General features: G+C 34.5%; 1 protein-coding gene across 6 annotated transcripts in view; it reads left to right on the forward strand.

Annotated features, from left to right (window-relative positions):
* Positions 1-22,084, forward strand: part of LOC142345819 (uncharacterized) — a 127,187-nt gene extending 105,103 nt beyond the window's left edge. For all 6 annotated transcript variants that reach the window (XM_075398214.1, XM_075398212.1, XM_075398213.1 and 3 more), the window contains 5 exons: positions 14,984-15,292; positions 16,256-16,504; positions 16,847-17,016; positions 17,497-17,794; positions 21,440-22,084. In XM_075398214.1, coding sequence (XP_075254329.1) covers positions 14,984-15,292; positions 16,256-16,504; positions 16,847-17,016; positions 17,497-17,794; positions 21,440-21,645 — 1,232 coding nt within the window. In that variant the 3' untranslated portion in view covers positions 21,646-22,084. The remainder of the gene's footprint in view (positions 1-14,983; positions 15,293-16,255; positions 16,505-16,846; positions 17,017-17,496; positions 17,795-21,439) is intronic.
* The last annotated feature ends 351 nt before the right edge of the window (positions 22,085-22,435 follow it).

A 22,435-nucleotide genomic window follows, 5' to 3' on the forward strand; every position in this document is an offset into this window, starting at 1 on the left:
TTCGCTTCTTGTTCTGAGATTTTTTTGCTTGTCTTATCACTACTAATGATACGTTTTCTGTTTAGAGTTTTGAAGATTTTAGATGATGTTAGCCAATCCTTCTTTGATCCAAGTGAAACTGTCTTTGAACTGATTTATTGAAAAAAGGTTGCGGTATCGGGACTGCGTTGTTTTTTCTGGCTCATTTTCAAATTTTCAGTCACTTGCCACTGCTCATGTTTTCTGTTTTAATTGGTGTGCTAACACAATTTTTCCTGGTTTTAATAATGGAGCTTCCATGTGTCAAATCTAATTGACTAATCTTAGGTTCTGACTTCCTATCTTGTTAGTTTTGAAATGATGGTTTTCCTTAGCCCAGCCATGCAGGGATCCGCCTATTGTTGTGAGATGTTTTTGCTTGTCTTGTCACTACTAATGATACATTTTCTATTTAGAGTTTTGAAGATTTTAGATGATGTTAGCCAATTCTTCTTTGATGCAAGTGATTTTTTTTGTACTTATTTATTGAAGAAAAGATTGTGGTCTCTCGGGACTTCGTTGTTTTTTCTGGCTCATATTCAAATTTATAGTCACTTGCCACTGCTCATTTTTTTTTTGTTTTAATTGGTGTACTAACACAAAATTTTTCCTGGTTTTAATAATGGAGCTTCCCTGTGTCAAATCTAACTGACTAATTTTAGCTACTAACTTCCTATCTTGTTAGTTTTGATATGTTGTTTGTCCTTTGCTCAACTTTGCTGGGATTCGCTTCTTGTTCTGAGATTTTTTTGCTTGTCTTATCACTACTAATGATACGTTTTCTGTTTAGAGTTTTGAAGATTTTAGATGATGTTAGCCAATCCTTCTTTGATCCAAGTGAAACTGTCTTTGTACTGATTTATTGAAAAAAGGTTGCGGTATCGGGACTGCGTTGTTTTTTCTGGCTCATTCAAATTTTCAGTCATTTGCCACTGCTCATATTTTCTGTTTTAATTAGTATAAGAGAGTTTTTTCAATTTTTTCTTGGTTCTGTATTACAAATCAAATTGACCAATATTAGGTTTTAACTTCCTATATTGATATTTTTGATATGATGTTTTCCTTTGCCCAGCTTTGCAGGGATCCACCTCTTGTTCTGAAATTTTTTTGCTTGTCTGGTCACAACTATTAATACATTTCTGTTTAGAGTTTTGAAGATTTTAAATGATGTTAGCCAATCCTTCTTTGATGCAAGTGAATTTTTTTTGTACTGATTTATTAAAAAGATTGTGGTCTCTCGGGACTTCGTTGTTTTTTTCTGGCTCATAATCAAATTTTTAGTCACTTGCCACTGCTCATATTTTCTGTTTAATTGGTGTAACACAAAATTTTTCCTGGTTTTAATAATGGAGCTTCCATGTGTCAAATCTAATTGACTAATCTTATATTCTGACTTCCTATCTTTTTAGTTTTGAAATGATTTTTTTCCTTTGCCCAGCCATGCAGGGATCCGACTATTGTTCTGAGATTTTTTTTGCATGTCTTGTCACTACTAATGATACATTTTCTGTTTAGAGTTTTGAAGATTTTAGATGATGTTAGCCAATCCTTCTTTGATCCAAGTGAAACTTTTTTGTACTGATTTATTGAGGAAAAGATTGTGGTCTCTCGGGACTTCGTAGTTTTATCTGGCTCATTCAAATTTTTAGTTCCTGGTTCTGATAATGGAGCTTCTATCTTACAAATCTAACTGACTAATTTTAGGTACTAACTTCCTATCTTGTTATTTTTGGTATGTTGTTTGTCCTTTGCTCAACTTTGCAGGGATTCGCCTCTTGTTCTGAGATTTTTTTGCTTGTCTTGTCACTACTAATGATACGTTTTCTGTTTAGAGTTTTGAAGATTTTAGATGATGTTAGCCAATCCTTCTTTGATCCAAGTGGAACTGTCTTTGTACTGATTTATTGAAGAAAAGATTGCGGTATCGGGACTGCGTTGTTTTTCTTGGCTCATATTCAAATTTTCAGTCATTTGCCACTGCTCATATTTTCTGTTTTAATCAGTATAAAAACATAATTTTTTAAATTTTTTCTTGGTTCTATTTTACAAATCTAATTGAAGAATGTTAGGTTCTAATTTCTATCTTGTTAGTTTTGATATGTTGTTTTTCCTTTGCTCAACTTTACAGGGATTCGCCTCTTGTTCTGAGATTTTTTTGCTTGTCTTGTCACTACTATTGATACAATTTCTGTTTAGAGTTTTGAAGATTTTAGATGATGTTAGCCAATCCTTCTTTGATCCAAGTGAAATTTTTTTGTACTGATTTATTGAAGAAAAGATTGTGGTCTCTCGGGACTTCGTTGTTTTGTCTGCCTCATTCACATTTTTAGTCTCTTGCCACTGCTCATATTTTCGGTACTAACACAAAAGTTTAAAACTTTTCCTGGTTCTGATAATGGAGCTTCCATGTGTCAAATCTAATTGACTAATCTGAGGTTCTAACTTGCGATCTTGTTAGTTTTGATATGGTGTTTTTCTGTTTAGAGTTTTGAGGATTTTAAGATGATGTTAACCAATCCTTCTTTGACCTAAGTGATTTTTTTTCTGTACTGATTAACTGAAAAAAAATTGTGGTCTCGGGGACTTTGTTGTTTTTTCTGGATCATATTCAAATTGTTAGTCACTTGCCAATGCTCATATTTGTTGTTTTAATTAGTATAATAACAGAAATTTATTTAAATTTTTCCTGGTTCTTTTTTACAAATCTAATTGACGAATATTAGGTTCTAACTTCCTATTTTTTAGTTTTGAAATGATGTTTTTCCTTTGCTCAGCTTTGCTGGGATCCACCTCTTGTTCTGAGATTTTTTTGCTTGTCTGGTCACTACTATTAATACATTTCTATTTAGAGTTTTGAAGATTTTAGATGATGTTGGCCAATCCTTCTTTGATGCAAGTGAAACTTTTTTGTACTGATTTAATTAAGAAAAGATTGTGGTCTCTCGGGACTTCGTTGTTTTTTCTGGCTCACATTCAAATTTTTAGTCACTTGTCACTGCTCAAATTTTCTGTTTTAATTGGTGTGTTAACAGAAAATTTTTTAATTTTTCCTGGTTCTGATAATGGAGCTTCTATATTACAAATCTAATCGACTAATCTTAGGTTCTAACTTCCTATCTTGTCAGTTTTGAGATGATGTTTTCCTTTGCTCAACTTTGCAGAGATCGCCTCTTGTTCAGAGATTTTTTTGCTTGTCTTGCCACTACTAATAATACATTGTCTAAAGTCCTGATTGTTTGAGATGATGTTTGCCAATCCTTGTTTGATCCAAGTGAAATTTTTCTGTACTGATTTATTGATGAAAAGTTTGTGGTCTCTCTAAACTTCGTTGTTTTTCTGGCTCATTCAAATTGTTAGTCGCATGCCACTGCTCATATTTTCCCTTTTAATTAGTATAATAATAGAAAATTTTCCTGGTTCTGAAGATTCTAGATGATGTTAGCTAATCCTATTTTGATCCAAGTGAAACGTTTTTTGTCCGGACTTATTGAAGAAAAGATTGTGGTCTCTCGGGACTTCGTTGTTTTTTCTGGCTCATTCACATTTTTAGTCACTTGCCACTGCTCATATTTTCCGTTTTTAATTTTTTTACTATGAGAAAGTTTTTAAATTTTCCTGGTTCTGATAATGGAGCTTCTATCTTAAAAATCTAACTGACTAATTTTAGGTACTAACTTCCTATCTTGCTAGTTTTGATATGATGTTTTTCTTTTGCTCAACTTTGCAGGGATCCGCCTCTTGTTCTGAGATTTTTTTGCTTGTCTTGTCACTACTAATGATACAATTTCTGTTTAGAGTTTTGAAGATTTTAGATGATGTTGGCCAATCCTTCTTTGATGCAAGTGAAACTTTTTTTGTACTGATTTAATTAAGAAAAGATTGTGAACTCTCGGGAATTCGTTGTTTTTTCTGGCTCACATTCAAATTTTTAGTCACTTGTCACTGCTCATATTTTCGGTTTTAATTTGTGTACTAACACACAAGTTAAAAATTTTTCCTTGTCCTAATAATAGAGCTTCAATTTTACAAATCTAATTGACTAATCTTAGGTTCTAACTTCCTATCTTGCCAGTTTTGATATGATGTTTTCCTTTGCTCAACTTTGCAGAGATCCGCTTCTTGATCTGAGATTTTTTGCTTGTCTTGCCACTGCTAATAATACGTTGTCTAAAGTCCTGATTGTTTGAGATGTTTGCCAATCCTTGTTTTATCCAAGTGAAATTTTTCTGTACTGATTTACTAAAAAAATTGTGGTCTCTCTAAACTTCGTTGTTTTTCTGGCTCATTCAAATTGTTAGTCACATGCCACTGCTCATATTTTCCCTTTTAATTAGTATAAAAATAGAAAATTTTCCTGGTTCTGAAGATTCTAGATGATGTTAGCTAATCCTATTTTGATCCAAGTGAAACGTTTTTTGTCCGGACTTATTGAAGAAAAGATTGCGGTCTCTCGGGACTTCGTTGTTTTTTCATTCACATTTTTCGTCTCTTGTCACTGCTCATATTTTCGGTTTTAATTGGTATACTAACACACTAGTTTAAATTTTTTCCTGGTTCTGATAATGGATTTTCCATATTACAAATCTAATTGACTAATCTTAGGTTCTAACTTCCTATCTTGCTAGTTATGATATGATGTTTTCCTTTGCTCAACTTTGCAGGGATCCGACTCTTGTTCTGAGACGCTTGTCTTGTCACTACTAATGATACTTTTTCTGTTTAGAGTTTTGAAGATTTTAGATGATGTTAGCTAATCCTATTTTGATCCAAGTGAGATTTTTTGCTTGTCTTGTCACTATTAGTAATACACTGTCTGTGTAGAGTTCTGATTTTTAGTTGACGTTTTAATTGACGTTAGTTGAATTTTTAGTTGATGAACTTTCTCTGTACTGAGAAAGTGAAAAAATGATGTCTTTCGTGACTTCGTTATTTTTTCTGGCTCGTATTGAAATTTGTATTTAAAGGCAACTGCTCATAATTTTTGTTTCAATTTTTATAATACAAAATTTATAATTTTTGCTGTTGATAATGGCGTTTCTGTGATACAAATCTAAACGACGACTAATCGTAGGTCCAAACTTTCTATCTTGTTAGATTTGATATGATGTTTTTCCTTCGCTCAAACTTGCAGGCATCCTCCTCTCGTTGTGAGATTTTTTGCTTGTCATGTCACTATTAATAATACACTGTCTGTTTAGAGTTCTTATTTTTTTAGTTGACGTTTGGCAATCCTTCTTTGATTCCAGTGAACTTTTTCTGTACTGGGAAAGTGAAAAAATGATGTCTCTCGTGACTTCATTGTTTTTTCTAGCTCGTATCGAAATTTTTATTTAAAGGCAGCTGCTCATATTTTTTGTTTTAATTTTATAATAGAAAGTTTATAAATTTTGGTGTTGATAATGGCCTTTCTATGATACAAATCTAAGCGACTAATCGTAGGTCCTAATTTCCTATAGTATTAGATCTGATTTGATGTTTTTCCTTTGACTAAACTTGCAGATATCCGCCTCTATTTCTTGGATTTTTTTGCTGGTCTTGTCACTACTAATGATACATCGTCTGTTTTAAGGTTTGAAAATTTCAGATCTTCGCCAATCCTTCTTTGATCCAAGTAAATTTTTTTCTGTACTGATTCAGTAAATCTTTTCTGTTAAAATTGTGGTCTGTCCAGACTTTGTTGTTTGTTTCTTGCTCATATTATTCAAATTTTTAGTCACTTGTCACTGCTCATATTTTCGGTTTTAATTTGTGTACTAACACACAAGTTAAAAATTTTTCCTTGTCCTAATAATAGAGCTTCAATTTTACAAATCTAATTGACTAATCTTAGGTTCTAACTTCCTATCTTGCCAGTTTTGATATGATGTTTTCCTTTGCTCAACTTTGCAGAGATCCGCTTCTTGATCTGAGATTTTTTGCTTGTCTTGCCACTGCTAATAATACGTTGTCTAAAGTCCTGATTGTTTGAGATGTTTGCCAATCCTTGTTTTATCCAAGTGAAATTTTTCTGTACTGATTTACTAAAAAAATTGTGGTCTCTCTAAACTTCGTTGTTTTTCTGGCTCATTCAAATTGTTAGTCACATGCCACTGCTCATATTTTCCCTTTTAATTAGTATAAAAATAGAAAATTTTCCTGGTTCTGAAGATTCTAGATGATGTTAGCTAATCCTATTTTGATCCAAGTGAAACGTTTTTTGTCCGGACTTATTGAAGAAAAGATTGCGGTCTCTCGGGACTTCGTTGTTTTTTCATTCACATTTTTCGTCTCTTGTCACTGCTCATATTTTCGGTTTTAATTGGTATACTAACACACTAGTTTAAATTTTTTCCTGGTTCTGATAATGGATTTTCCATATTACAAATCTAATTGACTAATCTTAGGTTCTAACTTCCTATCTTGCTAGTTATGATATGATGTTTTCCTTTGCTCAACTTTGCAGGGATCCGACTCTTGTTCTGAGACGCTTGTCTTGTCACTACTAATGATACTTTTTCTGTTTAGAGTTTTGAAGATTTTAGATGATGTTAGCTAATCCTATTTTGATCCAAGTGAGATTTTTTGCTTGTCTTGTCACTATTAGTAATACACTGTCTGTGTAGAGTTCTGATTTTTAGTTGACGTTTTAATTGACGTTAGTTGAATTTTTAGTTGATGAACTTTCTCTGTACTGAGAAAGTGAAAAAATGATGTCTTTCGTGACTTCGTTATTTTTTCTGGCTCGTATTGAAATTTGTATTTAAAGGCAACTGCTCATAATTTTTGTTTCAATTTTTATAATACAAAATTTATAATTTTTGCTGTTGATAATGGCGTTTCTGTGATACAAATCTAAACGACGACTAATCGTAGGTCCAAACTTCCTATCTTGTTAGATTTGATATGATGTTTTTCCTTCGCTCAAACTTGCAGGCATCCTCCTCTCGTTGTGAGATTTTTTGCTTGTCATGTCACTATTAATAATACACTGTCTGTTTAGAGTTCTTATTTTTTTAGTTGACGTTTGGCAATCCTTCTTTGATTCCAGTGAACTTTTTCTGTACTGGGAAAGTGAAAAAATGATGTCTCTCGTGACTTCATTGTTTTTTCTAGCTCGTATCGAAATTTTTATTTAAAGGCAGCTGCTCATATTTTTTGTTTTAATTTTATAATAGAAAGTTTATAAATTTTGGTGTTGATAATGGCCTTTCTATGATACAAATCTAAGCGACTAATCGTAGGTCCTAATTTCCTATAGTATTAGATCTGATTTGATGTTTTTCCTTTGACTAAACTTGCAGATATCCGCCTCTATTTCTTGGATTTTTTTGCTGGTCTTGTCACTACTAATGATACATCGTCTGTTTTAAGGTTTGAAAATTTCAGATCTTCGCCAATCCTTCTTTGATCCAAGTAAATTTTTTTCTGTACTGATTCAGTAAATCTTTTCTGTTAAAATTGTGGTCTGTCCAGACTTTGTTGTTTGTTTCTTGCTCATATTATTCAAATTTTTAGTCACTTGTCACTGCTCATATTTTCGGTTTTAATTTGTGTACTAACACACAAGTTAAAAATTTTTCCTTGTCCTAATAATAGAGCTTCAATTTTACAAATCTAATTGACTAATCTTAGGTTCTAACTTCCTATCTTGCCAGTTTTGATATGATGTTTTCCTTTGCTCAACTTTGCAGAGATCCGCTTCTTGATCTGAGATTTTTTGCTTGTCTTGCCACTGCTAATAATACGTTGTCTAAAGTCCTGATTGTTTGAGATGTTTGCCAATCCTTGTTTTATCCAAGTGAAATTTTTCTGTACTGATTTACTAAAAAAATTGTGGTCTCTCTAAACTTCGTTGTTTTTCTGGCTCATTCAAATTGTTAGTCACATGCCACTGCTCATATTTTCCCTTTTAATTAGTATAAAAATAGAAAATTTTCCTGGTTCTGAAGATTCTAGATGATGTTAGCTAATCCTATTTTGATCCAAGTGAAACGTTTTTTGTCCGGACTTATTGAAGAAAAGATTGCGGTCTCTCGGGACTTCGTTGTTTTTTCATTCACATTTTTCGTCTCTTGTCACTGCTCATATTTTCGGTTTTAATTGGTATACTAACACACTAGTTTAAATTTTTTCCTGGTTCTGATAATGGATTTTCCATATTACAAATCTAATTGACTAATCTTAGGTTCTAACTTCCTATCTTGCTAGTTATGATATGATGTTTTCCTTTGCTCAACTTTGCAGGGATCCGACTCTTGTTCTGAGACGCTTGTCTTGTCACTACTAATGATACTTTTTCTGTTTAGAGTTTTGAAGATTTTAGATGATGTTAGCTAATCCTATTTTGATCCAAGTGAGATTTTTTGCTTGTCTTGTCACTATTAGTAATACACTGTCTGTGTAGAGTTCTGATTTTTAGTTGACGTTTTAATTGACGTTAGTTGAATTTTTAGTTGATGAACTTTCTCTGTACTGAGAAAGTGAAAAAATGATGTCTTTCGTGACTTCGTTATTTTTTCTGGCTCGTATTGAAATTTGTATTTAAAGGCAACTGCTCATAATTTTTGTTTCAATTTTTATAATACAAAATTTATAATTTTTGCTGTTGATAATGGCGTTTCTGTGATACAAATCTAAACGACGACTAATCGTAGGTCCAAACTTCCTATCTTGTTAGATTTGATATGATGTTTTTCCTTCGCTCAAACTTGCAGGCATCCTCCTCTCGTTGTGAGATTTTTTGCTTGTCATGTCACTATTAATAATACACTGTCTGTTTAGAGTTCTTATTTTTTTAGTTGACGTTTGGCAATCCTTCTTTGATTCCAGTGAACTTTTTCTGTACTGGGAAAGTGAAAAAATGATGTCTCTCGTGACTTCATTGTTTTTTCTAGCTCGTATCGAAATTTTTATTTAAAGGCAGCTGCTCATATTTTTTGTTTTAATTTTATAATAGAAAGTTTATAAATTTTGGTGTTGATAATGGCCTTTCTATGATACAAATCTAAGCGACTAATCGTAGGTCCTAATTTCCTATAGTATTAGATCTGATTTGATGTTTTTCCTTTGACTAAACTTGCAGATATCCGCCTCTATTTCTTGGATTTTTTTGCTGGTCTTGTCACTACTAATGATACATCGTCTGTTTTAAGGTTTGAAAATTTCAGATCTTCGCCAATCCTTCTTTGATCCAAGTAAATTTTTTTCTGTACTGATTCAGTAAATCTTTTCTGTTAAAATTGTGGTCTGTCCAGACTTTGTTGTTTGTTTCTTGCTCATATTATTCAAATTTTAGTCAGTTGCCACTGCTCATATTATCTGATTTCATTTCAATAATAACAGAATTTTTTAAATTTTCTGGGATCTGAGAATGGCTTTTCTATATTACAAATCTAAGTGACTAGTCTTAGGATCGAACTTCCTAACTTCCTATCGTGTTAGTTTTGATGTTTTTCCTTTGCCCAAACTTGTAGATATCTGCCTCTTGTTCAGAGATTTTTTGCTTGTCTTGTCACTACTAATAATACACTGTCTGTTTAGAGTTCTTATTTTTTTAGTTGACGTTTGGCAATCCTTCTTTGATTCCAGTGAACTTTTTCTGTACTGGGAAAGTGAAAAAATGATGTCTCTCGTGACTTCGTTGTTTTTTCTAGCTCGTATCGAAATTTTTATTTAAAGGCAGCTGCTCATATTTTTTGTTTTAATTTTATAATAGAAAGTTTATAAATTTTGGTGTTGATAATGGCCTTTCTATGATACAAATCTAAGCGACTAATCGTAGGTCCTAATTTCCTATAGTATTAGATCTGATTTGATGTTTTTCCTTTGACTAAACTTGCAGATATCCGCCTCTATTTCTTGGATTTTTTTGCTGGTCTTGTCACTACTAATGATACATCGTCTGTTTTAAGGTTTGAAAATTTCAGATCTTCGCCAATCCTTCTTTGATCCAAGTAAATTTTTTTCTGTACTGATTCAGTAAATCTTTTCTGTTAAAATTGTGGTCTGTCCAGACTTTGTTGTTTGTTTCTTGCTCATATTATTCAAATTTTAGTCAGTTGCCACTGCTCATATTATCTGATTTCATTTCAATAATAACAGAATTTTTTAAATTTTCTGGGATCTGAGAATGGCTTTTCTATATTACAAATCTAAGTGACTAGTCTTAGGATCGAACTTCCTAACTTCCTATCGTGTTAGTTTTGATGTTTTTCCTTTGCCCAAACTTGTAGATATCTGCCTCTTGTTCAGAGATTTTTTGCTCGTCTTGTCACTACTAATAATACAGTCTGTTTAGAGTTCTTATTTTTTTAGTTGACGTTTGGCAATCCTTTTTTGATTCCAGTGAACTTTTTCTGTACTGGGAAAGTGAAAAAATGATGTCTCTCGTGACTTCGTTGTTTTTTCTAGCTCGTATTGAATTTTTTATTTAAAGGCAACTGCTCATATTTTTTGTTTTAATTTTTATAATAGAAAGTTTATAATTTTTTGGTGTTGATAATGGCGTTTCTATGATACAAATCTAAGCGACTAATCGTGGGTCCTAATTTCCTATAGTATTAGATCTGATTTGATGTTTTTCCTTTGCCCAAACTTGTAGATATCTGCCTCTTGTTCAGAGATTTTTTGCTCGTCTTGTCACTATTAATAATACACTGTCTGTTTAGAGTTCTTATTTTTTTAGTTGACGTTTGGCAATCCTTCTTTGATTCCAGTGAACTTTTTCTGTACTGGGAAAGTGAAAAAATGATGTCTCTCGTGACTTCATTGTTTTTTCTAGCTCGTATCGAAATTTTTATTTAAAGGCAGCTGCTCATATTTTTTGTTTTAATTTTATAATAGAAAGTTTATAAATTTTGGTGTTGATAATGGCCTTTCTATGATACAAATCTAAGCGACTAATCGTAGGTCCTAATTTCCTATAGTATTAGATCTGATTTGATGTTTTTCCTTTGACTAAACTTGCAGATATCCGCCTCTATTTCTTGGATTTTTTTGCTGGTCTTGTCACTACTAATGATACATCGTCTGTTTTAAGTTTTGAAAATTTCAGATCTTTGCCAATCTTTCTTTGATCCAAGTAAATCTTTTTCTGTACTGATTCATTGTAAAAATTGTGGTCTGTCCAGACTTTTTTGTTTGTTTCTTGCTCATGTTATTCAAATTTTAGTCAGTTGCCACTGCTCATATTATCTGATTTCATTTCAATAATAACAGAATTTTTTAAATACTCTGGGATCTGATAATGGCTTTTCTATATTACAAATCTAAGTGACTAGTCTTAGGATCGAACTTCCTAACTTCCTATCGTGTTAGTTTTGATGTTTTTCCTCAGCCCAAACTTTTGTTGTAATTTTTTGTTGTGACTCTTATTGTTTTTTTTGCTATGTCACTAATAATGGTTCATCGTCTGTTTAGTGTTCGAAAATTTTTAGATGGTATTTGCCAATTCATCTTTGATTCAAGTGAAACTTTTTCTGTATTTGTTTGTTGGAGAACAACTCGTCTGTCGGGCTCTTACTCAATTTTTTATTTAATTGCCACTGCTAATAGTATCTTATTTCATTTTGTAATAGAACTTTCCCTGGTTCTGATTGCGCTTCTATTTTACAAATCTAAACGACTAGTCTTAGGATATAACTTCCTATCTTATTAGTGTTGATGTTTTTCCTTTGCCCAAACTTGCAGAGATCTGCCTCTTGTTCAGAGATTTTTTACTTGTCTTGTCACTACTAATAATACACTGTCTGTTTAGAGTTCTGATTTTTTAGTTGACGTTTGGCAATCCTTCTTTGATTCAAGTGAACTTTTTCTGTACTGAGAAAGTGAAAAAATGATGTCTCTCGTGACTTCGTTGTTTTTTCTAGCTCGTATTGAAATTTTTATTTAAAGGCAGCTGCTCATATTTTTTGTTTTAATTTTATAATAGAAAGTTTATAATTTTTGGTTTTGATAATGGCGTTCCTATGATACAAATCTAAGCGACTTATCGTAGGTCCTAATTTCCTATCGTATTAGATCTGATTTGATGTTTTTCCTTTGACTAAACTTGCAGATATCCGCTTCTATTTCTTGGATTTTTTTTGCTGGTCTTGTCACTAATAATGATACATCGTCTGTTTTAAGTTTTGAAAACTTCAGATCTTTGCCAATCCTTCTTTGATCCAAGTAAATCTTTTTCTGTACTGATTCATTGTAAAAATTGTGGTCTGTCCAGACTTTTTTGTTTGTTTCTTGCTCATGTTATTCAAATTTTAGTCAGTTGCCACTGCTCATATCTGATTTCATTTCAGTAATAACAGAGTTTTTTAAATTTTCTGGGATCTGATAATGGCTTTTCTATATTACAAATCTAAGTGACTAGTCTTAGGATCGAACTTCCTAACTTTCTATCGTGTTAGTTTTATGTTTTTCCTCAGCCCAAACTTTTGTTGTAACTCTTGTTTTTGTTTGCTATGTCACTAATAATGGTTTATCGTCTGTTTAGTGTTCGAAAATTTTTAGATGATATTTGCCAATTCATCTTTGATCTAAGTGAAACTTTTTCTGTACTTGTTTGTTGGAGAACAGCTGTCGTCTGTCTGGCTCGCATTCAATTTTTTGTTTAATTGCCACTGCTAATTTTATCTTATTTCATTTAATAATAGAACTTTGCCTGGTTCTGATGGCGCTTCTATGTTGCAAATCTAAACGACTAGTCTTAGGATCTAACTTCCTATCTTGTTAGTGTTGATATGTTTTTCCTTTGCCCAAACTTGCAGAGATCCACCTCTTGTTCTGAGATTTTTTGCTTGTCTTGTCACTACTAATGATACATTGTTTGCTGGAGTTCTAAAGTTATAGATAATGTTCTCCAATCCCCTCTTGATCCAAGTGATTTTTTTCTGTACTGATTTATTTGAAAAAATGTGGTCCTTCGGGACTTCCTTTTTTTTGGCCTCATATAATTGAAATTTTTTGTCAATTAACACTGCTAATTTTATCTGATTTCCAATACCAGAAATTTTAAAATGTCCATGTTTGTGATAATGGCGCTTCTATTCTACAAACTTAAGTGACTAACCTTAGGTTCTGACTTCCTATCTTGTTAGTTTTTATATGATGCTTTTCCTCTGCTCAACCTTTCAGGGATCCGCCTCTTGATCAGATTTTTTGCTTTTCTTGTCATTACTAATTATACATTGTTTTGAGCTTTGAAAATTTTAGATCATGTTTGCCATTCTTTTCTTGCTCAAGTAAAATTTTTCTGTGCTGTAATAAGTTATTCAAAGAATGTGATGTTTCGGGACTTCGCGGTTTTTTCCTGGCTCATATTATTCAATTTTTAGTCATTTGCCACTGCTATTATTTTTCTGATTTCATTTCTCTAATAAAAAAAAATATGTCTTCTTGGTTTTGATAATGGCGCTTCGCTATCAAAACTGTAAGTGGCAAATCTTGGGTTCTGACTTCCTCTCTCGTTTGTTTCGATGTGATGGTTTTCCTAATGTCAACCTTTCGGGGATCTGCCTCTTGCTCTAACATTTTTGCTTGTCTTTTCACTAATAATGATACCTTGTCTGTTTCGATTTCTGAACATTTTAGATGTTGTTTGCCAAACTAGTCTCTTTGTATTGGTTTTGTCAAAACTGTTTTGAGGAGAAAATTTTGTGGTGTGACGGATGGTTCTTACTCTTGAAAGGTTGACGAAGTCACCCCCCCCCCCCCCCCCCACACACACACACGCTCAGACAAAATCAATTCTCCTCCCCACCACTCACGCACCCTGTCCATCCTGCTCTAAACTGGCGGTTGGCACCCCCTCTCGTCTCTAGCCCTCCCGAGACTACCCCCACTCTCCCCTCCCAACAATAGCATCTCTGAGCCCCAGCTGGGTTTTACCGAAGGCAGGCGCTCGCTGGTCGTTTGAGAGCAATTCGCCTGACGATAGTCGGTTATGTTTTAAGTTTTGTTACTTATTTTTGGGTACGCCAATTCTACATAAAAATGTGATGCTGGGAATTACTGAGGAAACTGTTTTTTTTCTTGCGCATGTTTCCCCAATTTGTTTGAACCGCTGTATTTGATTAATTTTCAGGTTGCTTTTAAACTATAGGTTATCTATTAGAGCCTTTGATCTTCAATTGATACTTCTGAGACTGAAGGTCTTAAGTAATAAGTGTATTTTTTCTGACTTGGTCAAAAAAAATTTAATTGGATTCGTAAGCCAATTCACTGTTGTTTGATTTTGTGACCCTCCCAGGGATCATCTACCTCTTCGGAATATTTGTTTTTGTATTCCTCAATTAATTATAATTTTATCTTCAGTTGTTTGTGTTCATTCTTGGACTTCTGCTAAGTATGAGCGTTCTTCTTTTATTAATGATTTAAGTAAACAGCATCCAGTTGTTTTCAAGTGTTCTATTTTTTTAAACTTTTTTATATGATTTTACTGATTTTATATCTTTTGCTTCGTCGGAATTTTTTTGCTCCTACTGCTGGTCATTTATTTATTTGTTTTTTTTTGAGTTTTGATTATTTTAATTATGATGTACCAATTCTTCTTTGATCAAAATGATATTATTTCTGTGCTCATTTACATGAAGATTTTTTGCCGGTTCTGTTTTGTTAGAATAGTTCAATGCGTTTTTAGTTACTGAGTTCTCGTATCTCTGCGGAGGGGCAGTTTTGATTATTCTCTCTTTTTACTTGATTATTACTCTTTCTAATACTTGGTAGTCGTTCTACTGATGGTGATGGTGAAGGTATAATAATTGATCAATACCAGGTCTTTTTGATTGCAAAGTTTTGACTGGTTACATGGGCCAGTCCTACGAGAAGTTGTAATTTCATTTTCTGACTACTCTGCTGGTGTCTGCTTTTGTTCGGCAGCAATCGTGACTTGATATTAAGATCTGAATGATAGTTTCTTAACTGACTTTTTCGAAAATTATATTGTCATAAATAACGGTAATATTGGCTGATGAAGTGCTGCGCACTGTTTCAGACGTGAGCAAAGCCAGTCGAACGTTATTCGACCAAGTTGGAGCGAGTAAAACAGGATGGAATAGCAGTTGTGACTCGTATGGTGCCAAATACTACCCTAGTTCCTCATCTCATCATGCTACAGCAGGGAGTAGTGATCATCACTCCTCAATTCCAATTGAGTCAATGTGTGAACAGAACAGACCTCGGATGGCTGCTCTGATGAATGACAACAAGCGACTGGTAGAGATACTGGAGAGGAAGGATGCTGAGATTGACTACCTTCTCAGGTCTCGAAAGAGTGCTGTAAACAACAACAACCCCACCTCAGGTTGGAGAGAGTTGAGGTTTCACTTTTGCAGCTCTGTTCATTTTCGAATCCAAATACTGCAATATTCTGACTGGAAACTAAACATCTGCTACAATGCGCTAAAGATCTATTCGGGGCATTTTGTATTAGCAAAAAAGTTTTGCACCTCTAACCATTATCCGAAAATCTATTTATAATCAAAATTAAACTCAATCAAATCAGTTTCGGAGTCAGAATGTTATGAGATGTACGTGAACGACGCTTGAGTCATTTTGAATTCTGTGATCACTTGAGGTTAAAAGGTACTGTATTTGTAGCGTTATGCTTCATCCACTTGTTATGAATCAAAACACGATCTAACTAATGGAAAAACAAATCAGTCAATGTGCTGCGTGGTTTTCAAAAAAGCTAGATATGGTAATCAATAGAATAAAATTGTCTACAGATTTCTCGGCTCTGAACATTTCGCGCTCTTTAGTTGATGCTTCCAAGATGCAACTAAAAATCGTCAAAATGTGAAATTGAAAAACTATCTAGTCATTGCTAGCATCAGTTTCTGCCAATAGTTTTTATTTTTAAATGTAGCAAAACTCATTAAATTATAACCTTACTAATCTTCAAAACATCTCTTCAATTGTGCTTTTTAAACCGATATTTGGTGCTAAGCCATAGTAGTTCAATGTTTCCACTTTTGAGCTCCTGTAAAAAGTGGGTAAACCACCAAAATTATTACTAAGAACACTTAGAAAAGCGGTCTTGCAACACTTATAAAATTTAAAAAGCGGTCTTGCTGGAATCGTAAGCACAATTCACAAAATGAAAATGAGAGAAATGTTTACAAAATTGCTGGTGCAATTCACAATTTTTGCAATGGTTAACCCTGGGAAGAGACCCTTGCTAGCGCATGTACAACAAATTTCTCAATTTTGGCTTTAATTAGTCAGTAATGTGGACAATCGTTTTAATAAGAATTGTTGTTGCCAGCGGTACCTCCTATTGGCTCTGGGGCTAGTGGCGACAGTGGTAGTATGAGATATGAGAGTGAGCACAAGAGAGACAGGGAAAAGGAGAGGGAGAGAGACACTGCTGCTAGTGAGAGAGTGTGCATGCTCACTGACAAACTCACCAAACTGCTAGATGAGAACAAACAGCTCAAACAATGCATCAGGGGACTGGATAACCGAGTCACCAACACCACCTCCACGGCAGGTGTTGACCCAACCAGTTGCAAAGGTATGAGGAAATATTGTATACTTGATATTCAACGTTTCAAGCGTCTACCGGTACCGAATTGTTGAGTAAATTTGCTCACTTTTATAGCTGGTTTACTTTTTTTTGTCATATCCTTTGATTTGCCCCTGGAGCCCCTAGATGGAGCCACTTTCTCTGAAAGTAGGGTTGTTTCGGTACCTGTGGACACTTGTTATGAAGTGAGTAGAATGTAGAGATTCAACATGCAAAATGTCAAATTTTTGTCATCTTGTGTTTGCAATGTTCATAAGTAATCGACTAAATAATGGTCGAATATGTTAGAAGTACGATGTATCAAACAAAGTGCAATAAATTTGCGATTAGGGTCCAAGACGGTGCCTGGGTTTGACAGTGGGTTAGTGATAGGGACTACATTCACTCTATTTCACCAGTTGAGAGACCAGATATCAGATGCGAGGATTCTTGCCAAGACAGCATCTGTCAGACTCAAGGACAGACTGGACTGTGGCCCACCAAACCTATTCTCCCCAAAGGTGCTATATTAACGATGTAACTTTTATAGCGCTTTTCTGGAATCGAACTGGAAATACTTCATTTCATTTTCTGCTGAAATAGAAAGAAAGAATTTCGCTAATGCGAGTACAAATAACGACATCTTGAGACCTTCTTTTTCAAAATGCCCCTAATGCTTCATAAGTGAATGCTTCATAATTCAAGCAATCTTCTATGCTGAAGATTCAAGCCATTGAAACATTTCATAATTAAAACATCAGATAACATACAAAACAGTAGCAATATATTAATATGCTTTACAAAGAGTTACATAGGAAGTACTAGTAGGATGGTAAATTTTAGTATGGAGCACAATTAGGTAAAACAACATCTCTGTCTTCAGATAAAGAGGGCCTTGTCCATATAACTTTCAGATAAGCTCATAAATGTAGCTTTCTCTTCATAATGAGTAGAAGTTTGAGGATATTGTACTTTGTAACCAGTGTTCTGTGCTTGTTTAGAAAAGTGCCTGTACAGACTTAGCAGCAGACATTCCTCTGCTGGGTTCCCTATCTCGTGACGTCACCTCAGTTGCCAAAATTCTGGAGGTGTGTCAGAACTTCTTGCTCAAATTCAAGCGAGTCTACTTTGACCAGATCACGTCTTCCATTCACATGTCTTCCTACACTGGCACTTCTGGAGTGGCCTTAGAAAACAATACAACAGCAGCTGGATCTGCTAGTGGTACTAACACCAAAGATCTTCTTGTAAATAGTGGAAATGAGAGAAGTTGTCACGCTGCCAAAAACGGAATTTCAAGTGAGTTGGTGTTTCGGAAACTCCATGTGCAATATGACCGTCTGTTGTTGACGCTGTTTGTATAACTTTTATGACCGTTATTACTAATTATTAATTGCTCTCAAACAAAGTTTGATGCAATTATATTAGTCCGTTGGTCTTTTTTTGCGATTTTTCGCTTGGCTTTTTCGTCTGATCATTTTGACTTTTCGTCCTCAAAAACGGGATGAACAGGCAACGCGCGGAGGGCGTTTAATTCTCTTCGAGCCCTACGGCGTACTAGTCTCTAAGTATGCAATTGAAAGAAACTGTTTCGGAGACACAAATTCATGATCTGAAGGGCGGTTTTCACCTTGAATTTAGGTCTCCGAAATCCAAAACAGTTTCGTTGAATTGCACATTTACACATGCTCCTATTTTTTTGAGTTGGAGAGAACAAAACTGACTCTCCAAATATCTAGACTCTAATTATCAGTACTCAAAAGAAGCCGTATGTGGCTCTAATGGTACTGATTTTTCCGCACTCTGAGAGGAGTGCTATAAGAGGTGCACAAAATGATAGAAAATTTTCACATCAAATCTGCGTTATTTGTTAATGATAAAATTGTTTGCTCTGGCGGTCGGATCTCAACTTAGGTTGACTAATTTAGGTTCTGTCATCAAATTGGTCTTATCAGGAAAATAAAAGGCGAGTTGATCCGCATAATTTCTTGTTCTGAACTTTCCCAAATTTTCTCTAAACTCGAAATTACAAGTTTGGAAGAACCATTTCAATTTCTAAATTCAAGGTTAAGTAATCAACTTTTATTAATGCAATTTTTTTAGTGTGTTGTTTATTTGACGTCAGTTTTCACTCTTATTGGAGCAAATGTTTTTTTTCTTGCTAGTGAATAAATTTTGGTCACACTTTTTCTCATTCTCAAATATACTTTAGATACTTCAATTTGAGCATTTAAGCTGAAATGAAGATGCTTCAATCTAATTAAAGGTTATCTGAGGGAACTTTCTAGAAACAAGATTTAAGTCTACATCAATTTGAGACATCTTGTTTCGTTTTGCTTATTATTTTTGCTTCAATTTTTTTGGTGTTTTGAGATTCCAGGTCTACAAAGCTATCGCAGATATTTGCTGGCAATCTGACAGTCATGTGCGAAATGCTCGTTTTCCCACTTGCTTTTAATTTATGTATGTTGCTCATTGTCTGCCCAGTGCACCGATGAATTTGTGCGTGCAAAAGTAGTTCCCCAACTATAAGTTGGTTAACTTCAGATTGAGTTCAAATGCAAGTTGCCTAAATTTGCTTGATTGATTTACATAATAATTTTGCGGAGCAGCTATTAGCTAACCAGAGAGACTCCGTAATCTTAAAGATCCCAATACGTGAAGAGAACTACAAGAAAGAGGACTATAAGGCTATAAAGTTTAGCTGCTTCTTTTTCTGGTACAACAGTTAAAATTTGTAAAGATTCAGCCGAGGTTTGCTCATTTTTTGAACACTTTCTACCTAAGCTTACTAAGACAAACAAGACCGTCTCAAGAGCACGTTCTTAGTTGCTCTCAAACGGAGATTGTAGCAATTGTATTAGTCTTGTTGTCTTTTTCTTAATGCGATTTTTCGCTTGGCCGCATTTTCCTCCGGCTTTTGACTTTTGGTCCTCAAAAACAGCCCAGGCACGGAGAGCATTAAATAACTGAGCAACATTCTTAGAGCTCTGCTAGTCGCTATTTGTACAATTGGCCGAAGCTGCTCCGCTGACGTACAATCATGGTGCAAAACCAGTTTGGACCTCGCTCCACCCCCTAATCTGACCCCTACGGCTGTCCTCCCGAAGACCAAGCTGACTACTGCCAAAGCCAAACGATGACCGCTGTTTAAAAGTGATTTGTCTAACGTTAGTCTGTGTTTTTTCTTCAAACCCTTGAATACAATCTACCAAGGAACTGTTAGACAAAACAAGTGTCAATTGTTCTGAATTAGGAATTGCTATTGATCTTGATTTGAAGCAATTACTGTGGTCGTGGGTGTTTTTCATGGGACATTTTTTGCGTTTTCATTTTTAAATGTCCATGATTGTTACGTCCGTGTATTATTGAATTTTGAGTGATCTAAATGTACAATTTTAAGTAGCTTTGCTCATTTGAGGCCACTTAAGGTGTGATTCTCCGAAAGGTGGCTTGCATCTCAAACGGTTTTATAAAGATTTTGTTTTGTGGCTGAGTTGTCTATATCTTTGGTTTCGTGTCAATCTTATCCTATATAATAAATGCATCACAATTTAAATGGCACCATGTTCAACAAAAGGCGAAAATGTATGTTTAAGAGGCGTCTGATGAGCACGTTTAAGAGTCCCCGGGCAGCACGGTTAGGAGGACAAAACGCGAGAGGTTAAGAAAAAGTTGCTCTCTGAAAACCTCAATGTCCGAGAAAGCTCAGACTGAAAAAGTCATTGACCAAAATGCAAACAGAGTCAGTGACCGAAAATTGCAGCGTTCAAAAGGTCCATGCTGTGAAAAAAACCGAAATGAAAGAAAAGTCAGTGGCTGAAAATATGTGTCAAAGTTTGAAATAGATGCAAAGCGAGGGTAGTGTCCGAAAAAAGTTCTTGTGCAAAATGATTCTTCAAAAAGAGCGGATTTTTCTATTGTCTTCCTTTCTATTTATTTAGAGCTGCGATAGTGATAGCTGAGTGGAGCTATTATTTGCTTTTACTTTATTATTTAATTTCGTCGACAAGATGTTTGTGGCGACGAAATGAGGTTACACTCCTTTTTTCGCCTTTTGCGAAATAGTTTTTGTTGGCTTTGTGAATTTACGATTTTTGTTCTCACGATCGAATAATTTATTGTTTAGTTACTTTCCAAAAATTTTGAGCAATGTTTTCGCTTGACGGATCTGGATTTTCGATATACTTTCTGCCTTTCCATTCCTGATTTTTACTAGATTGAAATTGTGATCTCATGCAGATTTTCAGGCACTCAAACTCAAAACAGCTTTATACTTTTGAAAGTGAGATAAATTTTGCACCAAGTTTTTAATTTTTCAGTTGTTTGTGGGAGGTTTTTATCTTGCGTTAAGCTGCTGTAGAGGTTTTTAGCTTACCCCACGGCCGGTTGCAGTTAATCCCTATTTCCATTTGAGGCACTTGAGGTTATTTTCTTGTAGGTGTGTCGGCTGTTTCACTGTCATCAGAAAGAACACATTATACTTCTATTTTTGTACCGATTTTGCAGTTTTGGTATAAATGCTTCTGACCATTGATTTGCGCTCATTTTCTTTATTTTTGAGAAGTTTTCAATCAGTACAGAATCGTATTCAAATAATCAGTGTTTGGTAACTGCATCATTAAAATTAATATTGGGACGGGCACATGTGTTGCCAAAGGTTTGTGAAAGTTTTTAATAAAGTTTATTTAGCTTGCTTTTACGGACCTGCTAGTAAAATTACAATTTTGTAAAGTGAAGATAAATCTATAAACAATATCTAGACTTTTACCTTTGTCAACACTGCTCAGGTCCTTCCCAGCCTTGTTGTTTCTCTTGATAATTCGCATCAGAAATGGCTGAGAAATCTCTGGCTGATTTAAGAAAAGAATGAGAAGGTTCTAGTGTCCAACGCTTGAACCTAACATTGTGGAAGTTTTGAGTCTGTATGTTTGTATGTACTAGGTCATCATCTCACAGGAACTCTCGGTGGATCTCTTCTAAGCTCACACAGCCGCAATAACAACCACAGTAGCTCTGGAGGGAGAGATGTACTGAGTGGACACCAATTGTTCCTGGCTGCCAAAAACAAGTCAAAAGCTAACAACACCCACAACTCAACCAGTGCAACTACTGCAAACAACAATAGTCGCCTTAGCTCCTACTATTAATAACTCATATTCGTACTTATAATAACTCATTTGCACTTTCATTGATTAAAATAGAGGTCTCTTCTGAGTTGAAAGACATCCATATTCGTTTCAATTTCATATTTCACGTGATATTTATTATACACGTAGTCCACTTCGCAATTGAGGTGAAAAATATAGGAAAATTGAGCAAATGATGATTATGATGTTTCAACTTGTGATATCTAATGACGTTTAAATAATTTGGCAACTGCTGTTGGTATGTTAATGCGTAGAGAAGAGACTTGAGGACTTGTTCCTCCTCTCCTTAGAACAAAGTGATGAAAAGGAAAAATGTGTTTATACATGTAAGTGTCTACTGATAGTCTTCTGTGCCATAACTGACCAAATAGTGAAACTTCAAACTGGTTCTACTCAAGTACTCGTCACTCTTTCTTGACTTGAATCTGTTTCCTGAATTATACACACTCCAAGGTCTATAAGAGATTACTTCGGTAACCTTTTCGGCAGTAGATTTTTCTTCAAGACAGTTCGTTAAATGCACTCAAAGCGGGGAATGCTTTACGGGCTGGGATATTGGTGAAATCAGGTCTGTAGAAGTTGATACAATTTAAGACGTTCCTGGACAGCGTGTCTAGAGTGAACAGTCCGAGACAAGATAGTGTTAAATAGAATTTGGCATAAGCATCTCATTGGAAACAAATTAATTGATAATAATTTATGATCAACCAATTTCTCTCACTAACTACTTTCATTTTATATGAAAATAATTGGTCTACGGCCAAACAGATTAAGAATCATCATCCCCATC

This window comes from Convolutriloba macropyga, chromosome 9, assembly GCF_964194025.1.
Source record: "Convolutriloba macropyga chromosome 9, txConMacr16.3, whole genome shotgun sequence".
NCBI lineage: Eukaryota > Metazoa > Xenacoelomorpha > Acoela > Convolutidae > Convolutriloba > Convolutriloba macropyga.